This window comes from Ahaetulla prasina, chromosome 1 (assembly GCF_028640845.1).
Source record: "Ahaetulla prasina isolate Xishuangbanna chromosome 1, ASM2864084v1, whole genome shotgun sequence".
Classification (NCBI taxonomy): domain Eukaryota; kingdom Metazoa; phylum Chordata; class Lepidosauria; order Squamata; family Colubridae; genus Ahaetulla; species Ahaetulla prasina.
In genome coordinates this window covers 180,337,076-180,364,027 of record NC_080539.1, presented here as the reverse complement: position 1 = coordinate 180,364,027, position 26,952 = coordinate 180,337,076, and the positions used below count along the sequence as shown (strand labels likewise).

General features: G+C 35.6%; 1 protein-coding gene across 4 annotated transcripts in view; it reads right to left on the bottom strand.

The window, feature by feature from the left end:
• The window catches only part of LOC131198554 (cytochrome P450 2K1-like), a 34,980-nt gene extending 8,404 nt beyond the window's left edge, over positions 1–26,576 (bottom strand). For 2 of the 4 annotated variants that reach the window (XM_058183334.1, XM_058183351.1), the window contains exons 1-8: positions 26,261–26,576; positions 18,219–18,278; positions 14,237–14,399; positions 12,073–12,222; positions 8,566–8,726; positions 5,352–5,525; positions 2,413–2,557; positions 1,861–2,045 (exon numbers count right to left, since the gene is read on the bottom strand). In XM_058183334.1, coding sequence (XP_058039317.1) covers positions 1,861–2,045; positions 2,413–2,557; positions 5,352–5,525; positions 8,566–8,726; positions 12,073–12,222; positions 14,237–14,399; positions 18,219–18,278; positions 26,261–26,449 — 1,227 coding nt within the window. In that variant the 5' untranslated portion in view covers positions 26,450–26,576. Of the gene's footprint in view, positions 1–8; positions 1,447–1,860; positions 2,046–2,412; positions 2,558–5,351; positions 5,526–8,565; positions 8,727–12,072; positions 12,223–14,236; positions 14,400–18,218; positions 18,279–26,260 lie in introns of those variants that run through there. The other 2 variants (XM_058183359.1, XM_058183342.1) reach the window with 2 other exon arrangements.
• Positions 26,577–26,952: the final 376 nt, after the last annotated feature.

Below are 26,952 nucleotides of genomic sequence, written 5' to 3'. Positions count from 1 at the left end.
CAATGAAATTATATGAAGAGTATTTTCCATTTAACACACTGTTGTAGAAATTATTATAATGAAATTTTATGTTTTAAAGGTAAAACAATTGACAACATCAGTATAGTTTGAAATAAAAATAACATCCTGAATAAGACATTCATCTTAATAACAAAAAGTCTACCCAATAATGATGGCAATTTGTTCCATCTCGCCAAGTCTTTTGTGATATCATTCCATATTTTAACATATTTTCTAAAACAACATGCAATTTCTCTTTGTCAGTGTGACCCCTAGATATTTAATCTTCTCTATTTTTTAATCCTTTTTTCTATTATTTTATTGTGAACATCTTTGTCTTCTTTTGATTAATTTTAAAACCAGCTAATATGCCTAATGCTTCAGTTTCTTCATTAGATATTCTATACTATTATGGGGTTCCTGTAGCATCAAAAGTAATATGTGCTTTCTGGGATGTATAAATAGACTTGATTCCTCCAAGAGAATTATGCAAAAAGGCCATATCTTCCACAACTCTGAACATAAAATCCTAGTTCAAATTATCGAAGGCTTTCTCAGCATCCGAAAAGATCAGAGCTACTGGTTTCTTATTTGGTATTAGACATACTCCATTATATCCAAAACAGTTTTCATATTGTCCTTTAGTTGTCCTTGATGTAAAAATCCACATTTATCATCATGAATAAAATACTGTAAGTTGCCTCACTCCAGGCAGGAGCAGCCCAGGAGGGCTGCTGAGAGCAATGCAGCCAGGAGGGCAAGGAGTCCCTCTGAGGGCAGCAGCAGCAGGCGCAGCAAGCCCAGCAGCCAAGTAGAGGAGCCGATTCTGACAGGCCGCATGGTTTTCTGCCTCATCGTAGCAGCAGCCTGAGCAACATCCAAGATCCAGGCCTGGCAGAGCACAAACCGTGCTCGCTGCCTGCTCCATAGCCACAAGGTGAGCTGTGGAAGAGAGGGGCCCTTGGCTGCGAGTTTGCCTGGTGCCGTGGGAAGGGCTGAGTCTAGCAAGAGTGCACCAGAAACATCTCCAGGCGCCCAGAGAGACAGAACTCTAGATCAGCTGATCCACAGGCTGCAATTTAGGGACCCACCAGCCATGAAGTGACCACGCTTGCAGCTTCCTGAACCTCAAAAAAAATTAAGACACTCCCCCAAAAGAAGCCCTAGCCATTTTTTGGGAGGGTGGATCAAAAGAAAATAAGACCCAGTCTTATTTTCAGGGAAACACTGTATTATAGTATTATTTACTTAAATATACTATAGTATTAATAGTATAATATATACTATGCATGGAGAAACATACTAGTTCAAAAACATTTAAGGAAAAAAGCAAATAGATTATCAGCTACATTCAGGGTTCAACAGGATTTAAAACTGTATTTTACTTACAGGGAATGCTCGATTTACTACTGATCAGTTAGCAACTGGTTGCACTTACAACAGATCCTGAAAAACAATAGATTTGAAGTTCCGATGTCCTGGACTTCCCACCCAGTATGGTCACATAGCCATATTTTGGGTACTTGGCAACCAGCCCACATTTATGGTTGTTTGTAGCCTCCCATGATCATATGACTGCAATTTATGTTTTTGCAAGAAACTGGCATTTACTTTCAGTTTCTGGCCAAAAAGTGCTACAGTGAATACTGGTTCCACTTAATGACCACAGCATTCACTTTATGACCCCAATGTTTGCTTAATGAGTGCCACAAAAAAGGTCATAAAAGTGGGCGTGGTCACATAGTGATGCACTTTATGTCCATCATGACTTATGATTAAGATTGTGGGCTCAATTATAGTCATAAATTGTTTATATTGTACAAAGTAAGATTGGAACATTAACAATTTCACAGCAATCACCTTGGGAATGAAGAAGCCTTTGAAAGTTATATCCTTGGTGGTTGCATGGGGCAAATTGGTTGGAACAATATCAGCAAACCTTTGAATTTCATGAATTACTGCATTGGTGTAAGGCATTTTGAATCGGTCTTCTGTCCTTGGCTGACGAACCCCAACCTCTTTTGCAATTTCTTCTCGGACCTTCCCTGAGAAAATAGAATCACATTATGCATCAAGATGATTCCTAATTTCAATTTTGCTTTACATGTAGTTTATGCAAAAATTCCAAAGAACAGTTATAGATAATCATTTGTGATTTATGCTTGCATGCACAGTGGAGCTGAACTGGGGTGACAGTTTGCATGCCAACAGAGAGGGTGCTGCGTGCCACCTGTAGCATGTGTGCCATAGATTTGCCATCATGGTTATAATCACTCTCGTGTCACATTAATCCCTTCAAATAAAAACAGATGGAGCAACTCATACTTTCTTCTTATTCTCCCACCCACATGTTATTTTGGCATGTAATTACACACACTTTTATTGAAAATCAATCAAATAAAAACTGCTTACTCTGAACTTCTGGATACTTCATCATTAGGAGTAAGGTCCAGTACAAAGTGTTCGAAGTTGTATCCATACCAGCAATAAATAGGTTATCCACAAGACCTATAAGGTTATCATTATGGAAATAGCTATTTGTTGACTTCTGATTCTCCTGAAGAGTATAAAGAAAAGATATCAAGGACATTTAATGTATGTCTATAATCTATATACATTGTGAGAGTTGTAGTTCACATGAACTGGAGTACACTGTGTTGTTTATCTGTAATAAATATTAGGATTAATATCTACAGTGGGCTATCAAACTATATATTAATAGCGACCATGATTAATTATGACCATGATTAAATTTACACTGTAGATTTCTGCTTATATAAAGCAGTGTCCTCCAAATTTCCAGTGTCAAGATATTGTGAGAGTTGTACTTCACAAAAACTGGAGGACAGTGTGTTCCTTAACTGTAATAAATTTTAGGATTATTATTTATAATGGGGGAAAGGCTATCAATATAGTTACAGTGATTATGACCATGATTAAATCTAGCCTTGAGATTTCTGCTTATATAAAGCCTTATCAAACAGACTAAAGCAAAATATAAGCGTCCTGAATATGTCACTAATGTACCTCCTAGAGATAGTCTTTAACTTATGACCATTCATTCCAGGAGCATTTCAAGTTAAAATGATAGTAAACAAATGGTGGTTGTAACCAATTCTTGGACTTCCAACCATCTGAGCAGTCCCACAATTACACGATCCTGCTTTGGGTGCTTGGCAACCATGGTCTAGCACTTACTATAGTTCAGTGGCTGTGATTAATTGCTTGCCTTTTGCAGTCTTCCTTGTTGTTTCCTCCATAAAGATAATGGGAAGCCAGCAGGGATTTTCTGGGGTAAATCTCTCCACTCGCCCCTCTGTGCAACACCACACTCCTTCCCAAGCCTTGACTCCCCCTCCCTTGCACCCTTGTGCACCCCACAATCCCATGCCCTCCCTCAGTCTCTCCCCATCTGGACGCAACCATTCCAATCAGTCTGTGCTTGCACTATTCTGCTCCAGCCACTTACATACCCCTGCATGTCATCCCACACCCAGCAGCAGCTACTTACCAACCTGCTGGCTGATTGGAAGCCTCCTGGGATGGCAACTTCCTGTTGGCTTCCTCCCCTGGCTTTGGTTGTGGGAAGCCATAGGAAGTTGTGAGGAAGTCCTTGTCTAACAACCACTTCAGTTCAGTTAACAATGGCAGTTGGAAATGCAGGGATTCCTATCACTAAGCAATTCAATTGTACTTTACAACCATCGCTCAGTAACAGAAATTCCAGGCTGAATTGCTGTCATAATTCAAGGATTATCTATATTGAGTTGCAGACAATAGTAGAGTGGCTTGCAAAGTAGACTTTAAATTAGAGATTCTATTTTTAGTTCCTATATGCAGCAAAATTGACCTTTGATGGTGTTGTCGCATGCTGGCTAAAATGTGCCCAAAGAGGCTGTGGGTGTGTCTTGCCACAAAGAATTATCCATACTAGGGTTTATGGATGCATCTGTTTACGGCCAGGGCTAAAGAAGACTGTAGCTTGTGATAATGAGAAGCATATGGGAAAGACCATGAATTACTGAATGAATTGAAATAAAGAAAAAAATAAAATGTTTCCTGTTTTGAAATTTAAGAGAAAATGGAAAAGGAACTTCATCTAAATGAAGACAGCTTCATCTTGTAGATTGGCATATATCTATGTATGCAGGGGAATTAAAATTAGGGTCAATTACGGGAGAAGTGCCATAATTCAGGATACATGAATTCAGGACATCTTTTTGCTGTAGCTGTGTAGGGAAGTGCATCTGCTGAGTGACTGTTGCATCGTTATGTTCCAGTGAATGGTGACAATGGAAGAACCAGCAATGAATTTGGAGAAAAATTGCGATTACCTTCCCCACTTCTCTCTGCCAGTTCTTCTCAATACATGCCAGCTCAATGCTTTCTTTCATGAAGAGTGATTTTATGAATCTTTAAGAAGAAAGATTTCAGATTTGAGAGCTCACTTTCACTTTTCCATGGATTTCCTTAGACTGCAATTTCTAAAAAAGGGAGAATGGCTTTCCTCTTCTCCTGCACTGATCAGTTTCTGGACCAATAGGAAGAGTATTCCCCACATATCCCAACCCATATCCCAATAATTAATATCCCAATGTTTATAAATAAAGATTAAAGAGTTGCTTCCTAAGGGCCCAGCTGACCATCTCCCTACTAGAATTATCCCTCCATGAGAGACAATAGAAGTGGTGCTACAGGTAATCCTTGATTTATGGCCACAGTTGGACATTGAGAAAAGTGGTTGTTAAGTGAGACCCCCATGTGACTGCTTCACTCAACTGCTACAAAAAACCAGTGTTGCATTTTACAGGGAAAAGTTCCAGTTAGAGGTGTACAAGTATTGTAGTAGCTTTAATAGACACACAAGGAATAAAGACATCACACGAACAGTGAATCTGTTGGCCATGAAGGATGCTGCAAGAAGACTTGCGGAGAGCCACCACTCAGGAATTCAGGAAGATGGGGAGCTGCCAAATAATGGGAAATCTCATACCCTGGAGTTACTTACAGCCCCTCCTGAATGTTGTTTCATAAAGTTTTAAACATGATCACTATTTTAATCAGCCTTGGCTGTTTAATAGTGTCCTTGCTGGTAGAGGTTATTAATTTTTATTATTTTTGTTTGTTTATATCCCCACAGAATCTGAGAATGAGATTACACAAATTCCAAACTACACTCACATATTCACTCCTGGCTTTCACTACAAGAAATTGTTTTCCTGGACATTTCTAAAGCAAGGATTTTCCCCAGCTGCATGTATTCTGGTACCAGCCAGAATATTTTTAAAGCACATGAAAGAAAAAAAATCAGTTACATTTCCTTGCATACTTAAAATGCTTTTTAAAATTACCTTTTTCTGCCGAACAAGAAATGCATCAATAAAAGTCCTCTGATTATTTTCATCAAACTCTTTGAGATTTTCAAGGAAAGTGGCCTGTATGAATTCATGGAACTCTTTTCGGTTATTCATAATTTTTGTACGAGCATCCAAAAGGAATCCTAACTTGGGAAACACATTATATACCTGAAATAGAGTAGAATAATAAGAGAGGTAGCATTTAAAAAAAAAAAAAATATTTTAAACACGTTGAAACGAAAGACAAAACATACAACATTTATATACATATCACTGTTTATCAGCTATTCAAGGTTGTCCTTTCCTATTGTTTATACATATTTTAATTCTATCTTATTCTACTTTTATTTATCTACCGTTCTTTATTTCTTCTACATTTTACCTTGTTGTTCAATTTTCTTATATTACCTATTTTCTAACTATTCATACCATTTGCTCCAGACCTTATAATATTCTGTATCTTCTTTCTCTTTGATTTCTTTTGTAAGTTTGTCCATTCTAGTATTTTTTTAATTAATTCTTCCTCTGTTGGTTGATTTTCCTTCTTCCAGTTTTGGGCGTAGGCTATACATGCTGCTGTTAATATATGGACTATTAAGTATTGCGTACAGTTTGTATAGTTATATATATATATATATATATATATATATATATATATATATATATATATATATATATATATATATATATATATATATATATATATATATATACACACACACACACTTCATTGAACTTTTTTACATTAAAAGCATAGAAAAAAAGGAAAAAGAAAAGATTATATCACTTAACAGCTATTTGTGTTTTTCTACTAACAATAATCCATGCAATAATGACAAACATTAAATTGTACATATTTTTGTTCTTATTTTATCTATTGATTATACTTAGTAACTGAATATTCCTATCTCCTTTCCATCCATCCATATCACCGTTCCCATATACCATAGAATACTGATGTCTCTTTATCCTTCAAACTCAGAGTTAGTTTGTCCATTTCTGCACTGTTGGAAGAAATATCCATCTGGGTTCAGTTCCAAGTGGGGACAAAGACACTGGAAACATGGAGACTGCTTGGAAAGATGGTTTAATGGTGACCAGGATCACATGGCTTGAGATCCTGAACAGAAAAGGGCTGAGATCCTGTGTGCTCCCTGGTTTTATGCTTTTTCTGAGCTTTGAACTTTCTGGGGCACAGGAAGAGTATCCTGATTGGTTGACAGACTCCCAGGGGGTGGGGGTCTTAGCTAACATTGTAGTTGTCTCTCAAGCTTGCCTGAGCCTTGCCATGTGGTGAGTTTCTGCTTTATTGTGTTGCAAATGACGGTCATTGACAAAGGTGGGGGGATTGAGTGAGCTTGGCTGAAGCCTTAATTGCCCATTGACAAAGGTGGGGAGAATGAGTTTCTACCTCTGACCCATTGACAAAAGTGGGGGTTGGCAGGAAGTTGCAGGGAGCTGCTTTGTCTTTAAAACATGTTTCTCCATTTCTCATCCAGGGAAATATATTCTACCTTTTTAAATATTTTCTAAAATATTTCATTCTTCTAGGAGGGGGGTGGGTGCTAAATTCCTACAGCACAATTCATGATCTTTTGTATAATAAGTCTCTCTGTGGGCACACATGGCTCTTTCCAACATTGAATGAAGGTCATCCTAGCAGCAGTTAATATATGTAGTATTAATATTTTATACTCTTCATGTATTTTTTTTAAAAAATCCCCAATAAAAAAAGTTCGGGTTCTAGATCCAATTGTTCATTCGTGATTTCTTGTAGCCACTTTTTAATTTTTAACCAATATTTACGGGATTCGGGGCAGGATTACCACATAGGGTAATATGTTCCCTCTTTATTTTTACATTTCCAGCATATGGGAGACATTTTGAGATACATTTTCGCTAGTCTCGAAGGGGGTAGGTGCCACCTGTAGAACATTTTATGTGCATTTTCTTTGTATGCTGCTGGTTTTATTAGTTTACAATTTCTGTTCCATATTTTCTCCCAATCTGTTAAATTTATATTATGTCCAATATTTTGACCCATGCAATCATACATCCTTTCACTACTTCTTCCAATTCTACTTCTAGCAAATATTTGTAAATTTGGGTAATATTTTTTTGTTTGTATAGTTTTCTGTTGGGATCCCTAATAAAAATTGTTCTGGCTCTTCCTTTATTGGTTCCTGTATTATTTCCTGTAACCACTTTAAATTTTGGCCCAGAATTAAGGTCAAACCAGGTCCACCAGAGATGATAATATGTTCCGTAATTGCTCTTAAATTTCCAACACTTTGGTGAGTTATTGGGGAACATCTTTGCTATTCTGGCTGGTGGGAGATGCCATTTATGAAACATTTTCATCTGGTTTTCCTTGTATGCTGTCAATATTGTCAATTTCATGTTTGTTCTCCACATCTTTTCCCACTTCTCTAATTCTATTGTATGGTTAAAATTTCTTGCCCATTTAATCATGGTATCTTTCACTATTTCTTCTTCAATTTTATACCGTAACAAAAAATTGTATGTTTTGCTAATTAGTTTTTGGTCTTTCCCGTATATTATTTTATCCAATTCATTTTGTTCCAATTGTATCTGATTAATCTTAGAGTCTTCTAAATATTTTGATCTGATTTGGAGATACATCCACCATTCAACTTGTCTATTCAAATCCTGTTCCAATTCTTGTTTTGTTTTTAATGTTCCCGATTCATTTAATATATACCTGTATCTAATTATTTTAGTCCCATCTATTAAATTTGGGTGTGTTAGTATTTCATTGAGGGAAGCCCAGAATGGTATATTCATATAATGTTTTTTGATTTTATTCCAAATTAATAGTAATGAATTCCTAATTATATGTCTTTTAAAATACCTATGGGTTTTGTATTTTTCACCCCACAAGAATGCATGTCATCCTACCTGTAGGTCGTGGCCTTCTATTGTTAAGATTCTTTTGTTTCCCAGCTAGCATATTAAGAGAACTTAATACTATGAATATATTTTCTGATAAACATCTCAAAGCATTTTTATCGGAATAGGTTTGTACCATAGCCTCCAAAATCACCATCAATATAATCAACTATGAAATACGTGGGTGCTAAAGATATGATAAATCAAGTTTACTAATTAATTAAGATCCAAATCTCACAAATTAAACCTTAATAAACTGTAGGGATGACATTTTTCTTCATATGAAACATTACATTACCAACACAGCAGGGGTTCCTGCAAGGTGTACATTTTCTTCAATTAACTCCAGGAGTCTTAGAAGTGTAGCATCTTCATATTCAAATCTTTTGCCAAGTAAAAAAGAAACTATGATATTGGCAACTGCAGCTTTCAGAATTGTTGCTGGGTCAAATGGCTTTCCTGGTCATGAGCAATAAATTAAAACAGAATTGTGAAAGGATCACAGAATTAAACCTGCTCTTCATCACCTTTAGATTGCTTATTTATAGCATTTATCATAGAAACTACTTTATACTCTGCATAGAAGATAGAAAGAAAACATGGATTTATGAGCTAAAATTTACTGACAGTAACAGAAAGAATAATTCTGTAACCCATCCTTTTAAAACCAGAAGTACTGTAGTTACACATTAATGTAGCACTAGAGACATGCATCGTTTGGAGTGAGAAGCAGTTACATTTCTGATAACAGGTAAAATGAAGCAGCAGCATTCTAGCCCCTGTGTTCAGTGTGGAAATGGAAGAACAGCGAAAGATAGACCATGTTTATTTTATTTTATTTTATTTTATTTTATTTTATATTTATTTTATTTTATTTTATTTTATTTATTTATTTATTTATTTATTTGTCACAACAGTATGTATAAGCATAAGCATGAAAATAACTATATAATATATAAGCATATATATGAGCATAAGTATGTAATAACTATATTAATTGGATATAATGAATAGGACAGGAACGGTAGGCACGTTTGTGCTCTTATGCACGCCCCTTATAGACCTCTTAGGAATGGGGTGAGGTCAATAGTAGAGAGTTTTTGGTTAAAGCTTTGGGGATTTTGAGAAGAGACCACAGAGTCAGGTAGTGTGTTCCAAGCACTAATAACTCTGTTAAAGAAGTCATATTTTCTGCAATCAAGATTGAAACGATTAACATCGAGTTTAAATCTATTGTTTGCTCTTGTATTGTTATGATTGAAGCTGAAGTAGTCTTCAACAGGAAGGACATTGCAACAGATGATTCTATGAGTTAAACACAGGTCCTGTCGAAGGCGGCGGAGTTCTAAGTTTTCTAAATTCAAGATTTCAAGTCTGGTGGCATAAGGTATTTTTTTGTTGTTCAGAGGAGTGGAGAACTCTTCTTGTAAAATATTTCTGGACATGTTCAATTGTATTGATGTCTGAAATGTGATATGGGTTCCAGACAGGCGAGCTGTATTCAAGAATTGGTCTAGCAAATGTATTATAAGCTCTGGTTAGCAGTGTAGTATTTCTGGAGAAGAAGCTACGTAAGATTAGGTTTACAACTTTTAAAGCCTTTTTGCGATGTAGTTGCAGTGGGTCATTAGATCATTGGATATGAAAACTCCAAGGTCTTTAACAGGGTGGGGGTCATCTGTAACGTAATGTCCATCGAGGTTGTATTTAATGTTTAGATTAGATTTATTTAGATTAGATTTATTTAGATTTATTCTACATGTTGCTGGCAACATGTAGAATACATGAGTAACACAAAAGCTTTTAACAAAATAAATGTAAGGCTTCAGAACACAGTTTCCCTCTCTATAGTGAAGGACAGAGTCTCAGCTCTTCTCATCAGAGAAGAAGCTAACTTTTATCTACAATTTATTCAAAATGATTGTATTCCTTGCAAAAATTTGAAACTGTTACAGTAAGATGTTTTAAGGACCTAACTCCCCACCCATCATTGCAGAAGTGAATTAACAGAGAGTCATGTAATCTGGAACAGAGAGTGCTGGACCATAAAGATAAGCTGAAATTGTCAACAGAACTAATAGACACTAGACTGATAAAGGATGTACAGGTATTTTGGTAGGTTAACTTTGATATATTTCTCAGAAGATTTTGCATCCACTATTTTGTCACTCTTTCTTAATGCAGTTTCCACTTCCTAATTCCTAAAACAGATGATGATCGTGACCAATGTATTTCCAAACAACATATGAAAATATTGCTGACACCAGAAAGGTTTTGGGAAGTTTAATGCATCCTGATCATTTAATATTTGTTCATTGTAAGCAATGAATTGTTAATGAGAAAAAAATGTAGTGTTAAGGGGGAAGGTAACTTAATAATTTCATTAAATACAGAGAAAGATATTGATAATTTTTATTAGCCATATTCATTCTTCATTCTTTCAAAATTTGGTATGCCTGACATGTGGGATCAAAATAGGAGTTTATATATTGGTGATAGTTGCATATTATGTTCCACGGAATGAAGATAATAGAATTCTGAGCTGTGAGTTTAAGAGGAAATTGTGCAATAATCTCCACGTGATCTAGTGGTGATAAGGAGAGTGTTAAAGGACAGGAATGCCTGGGTAGGAATGATGAGAGGGTACCGGAAAGTGGATCACTTGGAGAACCAAGAATTGTGGTGAATGGTGTTGGTTTAGTGCTTAGGTTTTTAACTTATTCTACTTAATTGGATAACATGAGTATCACTGACTCAAAGCCTGGAGGAACAAGTAAGTCCAATTCCTAACACCTTTTCATATACAAAAGCAGTGCTCATATTGGAAACAATTTATCCTTCCATAAACTTCAATAGCTAATTTAGAATAACAATTCCTCATAAATAACAGTTTTGGGCATATTTTTCTGAAAAGATTCCTCTAGATCCGTGATGGCGAACCTATGGCACGTGTTCCACGGGTGGTACACGTAGCCATATCAGTGGGCCCACTTGCTCAGCTCCAGCACACATGCGCACACCAGCCGCTGATTTTCGGGCCTTCTGGACCCACCAGAAGTAGGGAAACAGGCTGTTTCCTGCCTCCGGAGGGCCTGGGGGGGGGAGCCTTGTTTTTCTTTCTCACCTGGCTCCATATCCTCTCTATGCATCTAGGGAGGGCAAAAACAACTTTCCCCAGGCCCTAGAGAGGCTCTGGAGGCTGGGGACAGAAAAAAAGACACTTCCTGTCCAACCGGAAGTTGGGAAATGTGCCATTTCGGGCTTCCGGGGTGGTGGTGGGGAAGGCTGTTTTCGCCCTCCCCAGATGCATAGAGAGGATCTGGAGCCAGGTGAGAAAGAAAAACTGGCCTACAGGCCATTGCGTGTCAGGAACAGGGGGGAGGGGGGTTGCACGCGCATGCAGGCGTGCCCACTGATATGGCTACGTGTGCCACCTGTGGCACACATGCCATAGATTTTCCATCATGGATCTAGAGGAAACTTTTCAGAAAAATATGCCAATAGCTGTTATTTATGAGGAATTGTTATACTCAATTATACTAAATTAGCTATTGAAGTTTATGGAAGGATAAATTGTTTCCAATATGAGCACTGCTTTTATATATGAAAAGGTGTTAGGAATTGGACTTACTTGTTTCTCCAGGCACGGAGCACGGGGCGGGGTGCATAGAATTATGGGTGTGGGCAGGCGCACATGTGAACCTTCCCCCCATCTGTTGCAATGGCAAAAAGGTTAGCCATCAATGCTCTAGATCTTCTATATATAGATTGTCTTGAAAGTCTGTAGGACAAAATACCAACTCACCTTCATAAGTCTCATATGTTTTTATCAAGATACTGCATTCTTCACTGATTTTGTCTTCAACAACCCTCTTGCCCATTCCATAATCCCGTAATGCAGATATTGAAAACTTTCGCATCTGTCTCCAGTTCTCACCATGAGCAAGAATAATACCTGGAGAGGTAAATAAGAGGTCAAATTAGAAATAAGAGTTCAAGTTAAAGTTCACTTTGAACCAGGAAAATTCCACCATTATAATGCATATGTCTGAAGAACATAAACATTGAAGGGTATGGAAAGCATTTATTTACTTCTAGCATAGCAAATGCAGTGTTCATGTTCTCATCAGGTGGTTACTTAAGTATGAACTTTAAGGTTTAAGCTGCCTATGATGAGTAAGGATTGCAGTTCAGCATGTAAAAATACCCCTGGTGTCTCTTGCAAGGAGAAATAGTAGGAGACAATCCAAATTGAACTCTGGGAGAACAGCCCTTCTCCTGCCTTACACAGTGGACCAGCTAATTTCAAAATTTACTACTACTTATTTATTTATTTATTTATTTATTGTTTTGATTTACCGCCCTTCTCCCGAAGGACTACTGACTTGGCTGTGCAAATTCTCAGGTACCATAATTTGGGGCAAATGAAGAACAATGCATGCATGATCCTGGGGTTTCCTGCACCCCAAATTTGCAAACAAGTAAAACAAACATGTTCAAGGATTGGATTCTTACTGTTAGTACAATTATTCCTTACAGAGTTATCCTGTAGTAAGATGGGTGGCCATTAAATTTAATAAATAAAAAATTGCTATATCTTTTGTTTTCTGAATGCTTCTGTTGGCCCTGAGGGATTAAGTCAAATCAATCTGTTGTGATTTCCAGAAGCTGTCCAAATTCTCTTCTATGAAAACTTCAGATGAAACATTCTACATGTAATCCATAAACTGTAAATAGTTCTGGCGAAAAGGTTGCTATGTGTCATGGTTGATAAACAAACCATGAGACACACAGGGAGTGAGAGAGGGAGGCGGAGGGTGGAAGAGAAAGAAGAGATGCAAAAGTCAAACACTACTGGTTGCTGCCATCGCCTTTAGATAAAGTTCTCTTGGGCAGCAACACCAGTACACCAGCATTACTCTTAGTTTGGTGCAAGAAGTTTGGGTGTAACTGCATGCATTGGTTGAAAAATGTTCTTTTTTAAATACTGTTTACTACCATTTTACACCAAGCTGGCAGGAATAGCAAACACTCCAGAAGATAGGCTCCAGATACAGAGGGATCTTGACACACTTGAACATTGAGCACTATCTAACAAAATGAAATTCAACAGAGAAAAAAGTAAAGTTCTACATTTAGGCAAAAAACCCCAAAATGCACAGGTACCGTATATGTGGTACCTTGCTCAATAGTGGTAATTGTGAGAGGGATCTTGGAGTCCTAGTAGACAACCATTTAGATATGAGCCAGCAGTGTGCAGCAGCTGCCAAAAAAGCCAACACAGTTCTGGGCTGCATAAACAGAGGGATAGAATCAAGATTATGTGAAGTGTTAGTGCCACTTTATAATGCCTTGGTAAGGCCACACTTGGAATATTGCATTCAGTTTTGGTTGCCATGGTGTAAAAAAAGATTCTAGAAAGAGTGCAGAGAAGAGCAACAACGAAGATTAGGGGACTGGAGACTAAAACATATGAAGAACGGTTGCAGGAACTGGGTATGTCTAGTTTAATGAAAAGAAGGACTAAGGGAGACATGATAGCAGTATTCCAATATCTCAGAGGTTGCCATAAAGAAGAGGGAGTCAAACTATTATCCAAAACACCTGAGGGTAGAACAAGTAATAATAGGTGGAAACTGATCAAGGAAAGAAGCAACTTAGAATTAAGGAGAAATTCCCTGACAGTCAGAACAATTAATGAGTGGAACAACTTGCCTGCAGAAGTTCTGAATGCTCCAACACTGGAAATTTTTAGTAAGATGTTGGATAAGCATTTCTCTGAAGTGGTGTAAGTTTTTCTGCCTGGGCAGGGGGTTGGACTAGAAGGCCTCCAAGGTCTCTTCCAACTCTGTTGTTGTTGTTGTTATTTATTACCATCATATTTTCATTGTATTTCTGAGTGAGTTGTACATAATATTGATTAGAATGTTGCAAGGAGTATCAACTGCAATTTAGAATAAACAACTTACCAAACCCCTTTGCATAGTCCTCAAAAATGGGGACAAAAGCTCTCTCTGCAAATGCCTCTGCCTGGTTCACCAAAGCCTCCTTGACCGTCTCATAGCCAGTCAGCACCACCATTTCCTGGCACCCCATTTGAAGACGGAAAACGGGACCATATTCTTTGGACAACTGGAATTCAGCAGATGAAAAATGAGAGGCAATTCTGATCAACAATTAGCCTCACATAAGTAAAATTCTGTTACAAATCATGTCTCACAAATCCAAGATTGAAGTATTTCTTCCTTTCTTTTGTGGTATAAATTATTATATTTTTTTAACAAGCATAAAAATGCTATTGTCCATTGGATACTCATGGCAGAATTCGGTCAAGTTTTGGAAATTTTAAAGAAGTTAACTATGCAGGAAGAACATTTTCAATAATAACAATTTTTGATATATTTATTTCTATCCCTCCATGAAGCACCATTTTTGATCCACTGCACACAACATGGCACATTGACCGCTCATCTGTGCATAAGCACTAACACCTAAAGAAAATGAAACAGTTTTAAGAAATTCCTATAAAATAAAATGCCGGCAGTTATTCCCAGATCCCTCCTGTGTAAGGAAACTTCTGGTGCTCTGTAAGCTTTCCTAAAGTGACAGGAAGAGACTGACACCATTGCCTCCTAGAGCAGGGAAAGTCTGACTTCGAAACTACAGAGTTGTTCTTCAAGTACCACATTTTAATTACATTATTAATCATTTATGTTGGACTTGATGTGGTATGTTATTTTCCTCAGATGCTGCAGAATCCTCTCTATGATCTTTCATTGTTACTGAAGGTTGCTAGCATATCTCTTTAATTCTAAAGGACAGGGCAGAGCTGATAGGGGTCTTCCAATCCAAACGGTTTGGAAGAATTAGCTACTTACAAGAAAAACAGGGATTCACTTAAAAATGACAAGAAGTACTCTGTCAATATATTTACTTCTGTCTTGAAACATAATGTTTCCTACTCATTGTTTCCTAGTAATCCTATTTACAAATGTCTCCATTTATGCTGTAGAAATGGGAACTTGAAACTACCTCACATGTTTAGCAATGAACTGATATTATCAATGGATGAAGGATTTTTTTTAATGCAGTCTGTAATGACACCATTTATTACATATTCTCTCATTTTGCCAGTCTGACATGTGATAGATTAATGTGCATAATAGGAACAACCTCATCTGCTTCTCTATAAATGCAACAGCTTTGAGTTTATTTTAAATATAATAAATCAGAATTTAAAGGAATCTAGTGCAAAAACCATGCAGTTATTTTAAAAATACTGACAGTTATTATTATTTTTTTATAAATATTTCCTACACCTTTGTAAAAATCTCAAAATTTTAAAGCAGGCTGCAAATTCTTTGAACCTTGTCATATTTAAGCAGGAATTAAAATCCTGTGAGTAAGGTTCAAAATTATGTTTTTCAGTCAGCTGTTTTGGAAAAATTCTCTGGAGCAGGAAATACAGCTGAAATTTTTGAACAATGGGCATAGGAGAGGTGTGGCCAGTGTCGCAGCATGACAACAGTTTTTTGGGGGGCTTTGGAAGAACTGCTGGTATCCCAGCTGATCGGGGGTCTTAATTGACCTAAGCCATTTCCTAGGGATGGTGAACTAGAGAAGCATGGACTGATCAACTCAGGGAATCCGCAAACTCCTGGGTTGATCAGAGGTAGCTTCTTGAACCTGACAGCTGAGAAAGTGGCCATAGGAGCCACTAAGAATCTGGGATGGTCACAATGGAGCAGAGAAAACAAGAGAAAGTGCATCATCTGGGTGAGAACTTGACTTTTTAAATAAAAGATTTCCTTTCATACCGTCTTGGACTTAATATAAACAGTGGCTAAAGCGAGGAGGGAGATCTCTCCATCTTCAGTATTGAAGCGGTGAAGAAACTGAAAGCCCAAAGAGGGGAGAAAAAAGTAATTTTTTTTTTCTGAATGAACTAAATGAATTGATAAATTGATTGGGGATTGACTTAAAAATGTGTATTTGGAACTAAGAAGAGTTAAAAAAAATTTTGACTTCAGAAAAAGAAAGAGAAGGATTATAAATGGATTTAAAATGAATGGAAACTGATAAAAGAATTTAAGCTTGGAAACGTACAGTTTGGTTATACTGCAGTCCAATCTAGTGACAAAAAGGAAAAGACTTTAAAAAAGAATGGGAAGTTATCATAAGACTTAAAGCTGGCCTTGACAATGCTGATGTATAGATAAGAAAACAGATGTTGAAGAGAGAAACACATTCTGGAAAGGAATGAAGGGATTGGAGTGTTGAATTTGTTTTTACTTTTTGAGTTTTTGTTTTTCTTATTTTTTTATTTGTCTTTCTGAGTTTTTTTGAAGTATTTTGTTTTGCAATTGATGTTTTGGTTATTTCTTCTTGCTGCTGTTTTTTTTCCCCTGGTGGAGTATTTGATGTGGGAACAAAGCGTGGAAAATTTTTGTTTTTGTTTTTGTTTCTTTTTTTCTTCTTCTCTAAGTGAATGAAAAAAGATAGAGTTGGAGCACTTAAAATTTGGATTAAGACAAGAAGAGCCTGAAGAAGCTTAAAAATTTCCTTTTTTTAGTTTTTGTCTTTAGTTTTTGGTTTTTAGTATACATATTTCTTTTTCCTTTCTCTGCCCATGTTTTTTCCTTTGTTGGATAGTATTTGTGGATAATTTTTTTGCTTGGGGGGTGTTTTGGATTTTTCCACATTTTTTTCCTCTTTATATTTTTTCTTTCTTCGATTTTTATTTTTTCTAGTTTTCTAGTTCACCCATTGAGGTGAACTAGATATTTGGATTACAAATACTAACCATAAATAGATTACAAATTTGGGATATATAACAGTAAGAGCACTACAGCACACCTGCATTCAGTAGCAGAAACACTAAAAAACATCAGAAACGATGGATTAAAAAAATCTCATACAGTCGCTGCATGAAGACTTAAAAGAAGTGAAGGAGATGATTGGGAGACATGAAAAAAGAATTCAAAAAGTAGAGGAAAAGGTGGATTTAAAGGAAAAGAAGGTGGAAGAATTATAGGAAAAATTGACATCAGTGGACAAAAATCAAGAATGAACAATCTTCTCTCTTGAGATGGACAGATCTGATTACTATTTATTTTATTATCTTCTCCTTGGGTTGTTCCAACACTTCTGCCAGCATCTCTGCCATTACTTCTGGCAAGTTTTCCCCTCAAATGAGGAGAGCACATCTTTCTCTTTTTTCCTCTTTATATATTTTTTTTCTTTGATTTTTATTTTTTCTAGTTTTCTAGTTCACCCATTGGGGTGAACTAGATATTTTGATTACAAATACTAACCATAAATAGATTACAAATTTGGGATATATAACATTAAGAGATGAAGAAACTTACAGCACACCTGTACAGCAGCAGAAACACTAAAAAACATCAAAAATGAGGGATTAAAAAAATCTCATACAGTCGCTGCATGAAGACTTTAAAGAAGTGAAGGAGATGATTGGGAGCCATGAAAAAAGAATTCAAAAAGTAGAGGAAAAGGCGGATTTAAAGGAAAAGAAGGTGAAAGAATTATAGGAAAAATTGACATCAGTCAAGAATGAACAATCTTCTCTCTTGAGCTGGACAGATCTGATTATTATTTAATATTTCAAAATATGGAGGAACAAAAAGGGGAAAACTTGCCAGAAGTAATGGCAGAGATGCTGGCAGAAGTGTTGGAACAACCCAAGGAGAAGATAATAAATGAGATGGATGAGGTATTTAGAGTACACACAAGATATGCTATAAGGAATAAACTGCCAAGAGAAGTCCATGTAAGATTCACAAAGAAAGCAATAAAAACAGAGATATTACAAATAACCAGAAACATTGCAAGGAAATTTAAAGATAAAGAGATAATGGGGTTGAGACAAATACCTAGAAGAGTCAGAGATTTGAGGAAGGAATATCATTTTTTAACAAGACTTTTACTTACAAAAGGAGTGAGTTTCAGTTGGCTAATACCAGAAGGGATACTGGTGACAAGGATTCGATTCTATTGAAAAAGCAAAATTATTCTATGAGCATTTTTGGGAATTATTAGAAGAAAGAAAAGTGGGAGAAGCAAGAAAAACTGGATATCAAGAGGGAAGTGTAAAAGAGAAAGAAGAAAAAACAAAGGAACAGGAAGAGAAAGCAATGAGAGAAGGCGCAAGAGCAAAGGATGCAAAAGAACAAAAAGAGATAAGAATGACAAGATTGAAAGTTAGTAATAAGTAAAACATGGAAGAAGAAATCAAAGCAATATCAATAAATGTAAATGGGCTGAATTCGGCATTAAAAAGAACTTGATTTTTAAATAAATTAAATAAATTAAAACTGGACATTATATGTTTACAGGAAGTACACATCAGAAAACAACACACAAAACTATTGGAACATCCAAAACTAGGAGTTTTATTTACTTCATTGATACAACTAAGCAAAAGACCATATATATATGTACCATTATACATAAAAGAAAAAATAGTGCTTTTAATGCTTAATTTTTTAATAGTGCTTTTAATTTTAATGCTTAAAATTTGTAGATGAAGGTGGAAGGATTTTGATGGTGGAAGTAAGAATGAACTTTAAACAAATACTCTTAATAGCTTTTTATGCACCAAATGAGAAACAGGAAGAATTTTATGGGAAGCTACACAGAAAAATAGTAGAATTGGAATATAAAAATACATGTATAATGGGTGACTTTAATGTGGTAACTAATGTGGATTTGGACTATAAAACGACAAAAGTAAATAAGAAACCCAGAAAAACCTTCCTGAAGACTTTCTTCACAATGATAGTGAAATTAAGTATATAAGACGTATGGAGAAATAGTCATTTGAAAGAAAAACAATATACTTTTTATTCAAATAGACATTTGTCATGGTCCAGGATATCATATGGATGTCAACAGACTTAATAGACAATGTACAAGAAATAAATATTTATTCAAATCTTTGGACAGAACATAATCTGACCACTATAGTATGGAAAGGACAAAAGAAAAAGTATAGATGGATGTTGAATCAAACAATTGTAAATGAAAAAGAATTTCAACAATTTCTGGGAGAAAAATTGGAGATTTTCTTCAAAATAAATTAAAAAAAGATACATCACTTCAAAAAGTATGGGACACAATGAAAGCATATATTAGAGGCCTGGCAATAACATATCTGGGGGAAAAAACAAAAAGAAAAGACAAACACGGAAGAAATTGGAAGAAGAATATAAAAGATTAGAGAAAGAACTACAAAAAAATCCACAAAAGGATAAAGTTAAAAGAGAACTGGAACTGAAAAAACATGAATTAAGTTTAATTGAACAAGAATTTTTGGCACATAAATTTGAGGTCTGCCAAACAGAATTTTTTTGAAAATGCAATAAACCAGGCAGATGGTTGGCATACAAAATGAAAAAGGAAAAGGAGAAGAAGTTAATTAATCAAATACAAAATGACAAAGGAAGTATATGTTATAGAAATGAAGAAAAGAAAAAAAAATAATTCAAAACTATTATGAGAGACTATATAATCAAGAGAAGATACCTGATGGAAAGATAAAACAATTTTAAGAGAAATCTGATTTACCTAAAATACCTGAATTATATAAGGAAACCTTAGAAGAAAGAATATCAATGATGGAATTGACAGAGGCAACTAAAAAACAAAAAAATAGGAAAACACCAGGCCCAGATGGACTACCAGCAGAACTATATAAATCATTCCAAGATGTGTTAAGCAAAGTAATGTTGGACTTATTTAACAAACTACTGATGAGGGGAAAGATTCCAGACTCTTGGACAGAGGCTTATGTCACACTTATACCTAAAGAAGATACAGATTTACTACAAGTCAAAAATTATAGACTGATCTCATTGTTGAATGTGGATTATAAAATCTTTGCTTCAATAATGACGAATAGATTAAAACAAACTTTTAAATGAATTGATTCATATGGATCAAAATGGGTTTTTACCTAAGAGACAAATCAGAGACAATATGAAGATAATTTTGAATACTTTGGAATATTACAAGGCATACCGTATATACTCGAGTATAAGCCGAGTTTTTCAGCACGTTTTTTGTGCTGAAAAATGTCCCCTCGGCTTATACTCAAGTATATACGGCTTATACTCGAGGTTTTTTTTTTTCTTCTTTTTTTCACATTATACCGGATGGTGCAAACTTGGCGGGCTTTTGCATTAGCGCGGGGAAGCCCTGCCGGTGCAGTGAGAGGGCAGGGCGGGGGAGCCGCCAGCCTTCTCGGCTGAGGGAGGGAGGCTTTCCCTGACCGGTAGCTGCCTCATTTCCCTCCCTCGGCTTATACTCGAGTCCCCAGTTTACCCCAGTTTTTTGGGGTAAAATTGGGGACCTCGGCTTATACTCGGATCGGCTTATATTCGAGTATATACGGTACTCAGAAAAAGAAATGGCGATGATGTTTCTAGATGCACAGAAAATGTTTGATAATGTGAATTGGCAATTTATGATAGAACAATTACAGAGGATGGATTTTGGGGAGAGATTCATAAATAATGAATTTATAATTTATAAATAATTTATAAAAAGCAATCGGCAAAAATAATGATGAATGGAGAGATGACAGAAGAAGTGAACGTAATGAAAGGCACAAGGCAAGGATGTCCATTATCACCATTGTTATTTGTATTAACATTAGAAGTGTTAAATAGAAATATAAGACAAAATGAAGAAATAAAAGGAATGAAAATTAAGAAAGAAGAATACAAATTACAAGCCTTTGCAGATGATTTAGTTTTTATATTGGAAGAGCCTCAAATAACAGGCCCCAAACTATTAGAACAAATAGAAGAATATGGAGAGATTGCAGGACTAAAAATAAATAAAGACAAAACAAAAATATTGGTTAAAAATATAATGGAAAAACAGAAAAGAGAATTGACGGAGAAGCTAAATATTCAAATTGTGAAGAAAATGAAATATTTAGGAATATATCTAATCTCAAAATGTGTAACGATAAAGGAAGATAACTACTACAAACTAAAGAAACAGATTGAGGAAGACTTGGAGAAATGGAAAAATCTACAGTTATCATTAATGAGAAAGATAGCGATAGTAAAGATGAGCATATTGCCGAGATTATTGTTTCTATTTCAGACAAAACCGATAAAAGTGAAAAAGACATATTTTGAACACCTTAATAAAATAATATGGAAATTTATATGCAAGGGAAGAAAGTGAGAATCAATATAAAAATATTACAAGATGCGAGACTATGTGGAGGATTTGGACTGCCAAATTGGGAACTATATTACCAGGCAGCAGCATTGACTTGGATGAGAGAATGGATTGGATTAAGAAACACAAGATTATTAATTTTGGAAGGACACAATTTACATTTGGGATGGCATGCCTTTTTATGGTATGGTAGAAGTAAGATGCATACTTATTTACAAAGACATTATGTAAGAAATGCATTATTATTGGTGTGGGAGAAGGTTAGAGATAAATATTATTTGAAAATACCAACATGGTTATGAACGATGGAAGCGTTAATACATCCAAATATTATCAATATTAGAAATATTCTAAGATATAAAGATGTATTAACAGATAAGAGGGAATTGAAGGGGAAACAAGAAATAGAAGAACAAGGGATTGAGTTAGATTGGTATACTCGTATGCAAATAAGAACAAGATATGAAAAAGATGCTAAATTAAATGGTTTTTATTTAGAAATGACAGAACTGGATAGGATACTCACAGGAACAGATGATAAAATTATTTTTATATATATATATATATATATATATATATATATATATATATATATATATATATATATGTCTTTGGTTATTCGGGTTTTCTCCCGCGTAAAATTGGAAGTGTCTTGGCGACGTTTCGACGAAGTCTCATTTGTCATCTTCAGGCTTCAGCTTCGTGCTTCTGGGAGCAATGTGTGATTGCAGCTGTTTCTTCCTTTTTAACTGCTAGTGGGGGTTTGAACTGATTGGGTGGGAGCTTGGCTGTGCTCTGATTGGATGGGGGTTTTTTGGTGCTCTGATTGGCTGGGGGTGTGTCCTGTTTGGGTGGGGGATTGGTTGTGCTCAGATTAGTCTGAGTTGCAGGGGGATTTGAGCTGTTCAACCCCCCACTAGCAGTTAAAAAGGAAGAAACAGCTGCAATCACACATTGCTCCCAGAAGCACGAAGCTGAAGCCTGAAGATGACGAATGAGACTTCATCGAAACATCGCCAAGACACTTCCAATTTTACGCGGGAGAAAACCCGAATAACCAAAGACCTACATACAAACACCCGCGAAAACCTCAGAATATATATATATATATATATATATATATATATATATATATATATATATATATAATTACTTAGTATTGAATTAGAAGAAGAGCAGGTAAAAGAAACAATGATAGCTTTGGCAAAAAAAATTTGGATATTCAATTGAGTTAGATAAATGTCAACAGTTATGGGAAAGGAATTACAAATTAACAATATCCACACCATATAAAGGGAATCAATATAAAATGTTTTATAGAATAGAATAGAATAGAATAGAATAGAATAGAATAGAATAGAATAGAATTTTTATTGGCCAAGTGTGATTGGACACACAAGGAATTTGTCTTGGTGCATATGCTCTCAGTGCACATAAAAGAAAAGATACGTTCATCAAGGTACAACATTTACAACACAATTGATGATCAATATATCAATATAAATCATAAGGATTGCCAGCAACAAGTTATAGTCATACAGTCATAAGTGGAAAGAGATTGGTGATGGGAACTATGAAACGATTAATAGTAGTGCAGATTCAGTAAATAGTCTGACAGTGTTGAGGGAATTATTTGTTTAGCAGAGTGATGGCCTTCGGGAAAAAACTGTTCTTCTTATAGATGGCACGTGCCACCTGAAAAATTGGCAAAAATGTTTAAAGATAAATCAACTAAATGTTGGAAATGCCATCAGATACCAGGATCGTATTATCATATCGAACCAAAAAACTATTGGATTAAAATTAAAACATGGTTAGAAGAAATAATGCAACAACATATAGATTTAAAACCTGAACTGTTCCTATTGAGTATTCTACTAGAGAAATTTAGTAAAGAAAATATATATTTAATTATACATGTAATAACTGCAGCAAGGATAGGAAAGATGGAAAGCAGAGAAAATCCCTACAGAGGGAGAAGTAATTAAGAAAATATTGGATTGTGCAGAAATGAATAGATTGACTTTGGCAATTAAAGAAAGAGAGGAATCTGAATATTTTAAGATATGGGGACAATTTTACCATTGGCTAGAGAAGAAATATATATAGGGTAATGTTGTAATGAAACATGGGAAGAAGAAAGAGGAGAGAGAAGATTGCTAAATATATTAACAGTAAAGCAAGAAATGTGGGAGAAATGTTATAATAAATGAAACAATGATATTATGAAATGATTAACATTGGAGGAACAAGAAGAAGACACAAAAGATGTACCCAGATGATACACTGAATGACTGATTATGTATTATATGTTTGTTTATAAAATTTTTAAAAAATCAAAAATAATGGGCATTTCATTTAATATATGTTATTAAATATGGTAACCTATGGATTATTATATTAATATTATTATTAATCAGTTTTCATTAATTAATTATTATGAATCAGTTTTCAGCAAATAAACCAGCAAACGTGGAAAACTCTTATCACCGGCTATGGCAAACCTCCCTCCGAGGCTGAAGGAAATCAAGAACTGGCAGATGACTTGAACGTGTTTTACTGCAGGTTTGAAAGGAAACTACAGCCACCTATCTCCACAACCCCCATCTTAGACACACCAACAACAGCCAAGCCTCCTACAACTGACCCCATTTCATTGGGTTCACAACCTTTAGTGATCACAGAAAAGGAAGTGCAGGACCTATTTCACAGACAAAAGCCAGGAAAAACTCCAGGCCCAGACAAGATAACTCCTTCTTGCTTAAAAGTCTGTGCTGACCAATTGGCCCCCATCTTCACCCATATCTTCAATAAATCACTAGAGATGTGCTATGTTCCTTCTTGCTTCAAACGTTCTACTATCATCCCAGTGCCAAAGAAGCCCACTATCAAGGAACTGAATGACTACAGACCAGTTGCTTTAACATCTGTAGTCATGAAAGCCTTTGAAACGCTAGTGCTTTCCTACTTGAAAATCATCACGGATCCGCTCTTAGACCCTTTGCAATTTGCATACCGAGCAAATAGATCAACAGATGATGCTGTTAATATGGCTCTGCACTACATCTTACATCAACATCTTGAATCTCCAAAGACCTATGTAAGGGTCCTCTTTGTAGACTTTAGTTCAGCATTCAATACCATCATTCCAGACACTCTTCTAACTAAGCTAAACCAGCTACAAGTACCTGAACAGACTTGTAAATGGATCACAAGCTTCCTAACAAACAGGAAGCAGCAGGTAAAGCTAAGGGAGATCACTTCATATACCTGTACAATTAGCACAGGGCCTCCCCAAGGCTGTGTGCTCTCCCCACTTCTCTTCTCTCTGTACACCAATGACTGCATCTCCAATGATCCATCTGTTAAACTACTGAAGTTCACAGATGACACAACAGTGATTGGTCTCATTCGAGACAATGACGAATCTGCATATAGATGTGAGGTCGAACGACTAACCTTGTGGTGCAACCGTAACAATCTGGAACTGAACACACTCAAAACTGTAGAAATGGTGGTAGACTTTAGGAGAAACCCTTCCATACTTCCACCTCTCACAATACTTGACAATACAGTATCAACAGTAGAAACCTTCAAATTTCTAGGTTCTATCATATCACGAGACCTAAAATGGACAGTTAACATCAAAAACCTCATCAAAAAAGGACAACAAAGACTGTTCTTTCTGCGCCAACTCAGAAAGCTCAAACTGCCCAAGGAGCTACTGATCCAGTTCTACAGAGGAATTATTGAGTTTGTCATCTGCACCTCTATAACTATCTGGTTCGGTTCTGCAACCCAACAAGAAAGACACAGACTTCAGAGGATAATTAGAAAAAATAATTGCTACCAACCTGCCTTCCATTGAAGACCTGTATACTGCACGAATCAAGAAGTGGGCTGTGAAAATATTTACAGATCCCTCACATCCAGGACATAAACTGTTTCAACTCCTATCATCAAAATGACGCTATAGAGCATTGCACACCAGAACAACTAGACACAAGAACAGTTTTTTCCCCGAAGGCCATCACTCTGCTAAACAAATAATTCCCTCAACAATGTCAAACTATTTACTAAATCTACACTACTATTAATCTTCTCATCGTTTTCATCACCCATTTCTTTCCACTTATGACTGTATGACTATAACTTTTTGTTGCTATCACTAAGGGTTAAATTGCATCCTATGACCATCATTTGTGTTGTAAATGTTGTACCTTTGATGAAGGTATACATATATTTTTCTTTCTTTTTCTTTTTCTTTTCTTTTATGTACACTGAGAGCATATGCACCAAAACAAATTCCTTGTGTGTCCAATCACACTTATAAAAGTCCAATAAAAATTCTATTCTATTCTATTCTATTCTATTCTATTCTATTCTATTCTATTCTATTCTATTCTATTCTATTCTATTCTTATTATATATTATTATATATTATATAATATTATTATATTATATTAATACAGATATCAGTGTAATTTTCCTTCCTCTACATAGTCATAGGCAATTTTAACCACCCTTTCAAGGTTAAACAATTAGAAAAATCCTATTAACAAATATTTTTGTTTACATAATTCTTGCAGCATATATAAACAAATGCAAACACCAAGTTAATGTCATTTTTATACATTTCCATAGACTCCTTAGAACCAACAGGGAGCATATCAATCTTATTCTCGTTAACTGGATAACCTGATAAACTGCTAAACTTTTATATCAACATCAATACACTTTGGCAAAGAACATTCATAGTTGTTAATCATCAGGTTTACCTTTATCATTGTCTTAAAAGGCCTCTTGAAATCCATTATGTGCAGATTTCCCAAAATGGGTATGGTCCTGGGTCCTGGTGGAAGCTTTTGGGAGCTGTTACTCTGGGAATTACCCGTTTTGAAAAAGAATAAAACTGTAAAAATGAATAATAATAGTAATAATAATAAAACAAATCCAATCCAAGCCATTTCCTTTCAGAAGCAGTTTTCAGTAACAATTAGAATGAAATCTGCAAACCGAAATGATACAAACATGTATTTCAAACTATTGCACCAAGCAGAAACTCAGCTAAGTGCAATATTTGACTGTTTACAATTCACTGTTTTATGATGTGGGTGGTGCTTATCCTTAGATGAAGGCATTGCGAAACAGATTTAAACTTGTTTGAACCGCACAGCAATTCAATACTTGGAACACCTTTTGGATTATGAAATCCTCTTGTTTGTTAGCAACATTTCAAATAAGGAATCCAGAAAATAGAATAATTTAGTCCATTAATATACTGGATTCAAGGAGCAACAGGGACATATCTCCTTGAGCAATTATTCAGCTGATATTTTCACACAATTCTGTATAATCAACTGTATAATCAATTTCTGCCCAATCAACTGAGAAGGAAGTGAAGAGTTTTTTCCATTTTTTGCTTGATCTGTTATTTCTGTTCACTAAATAGTGGTGATGCATTGTGGAT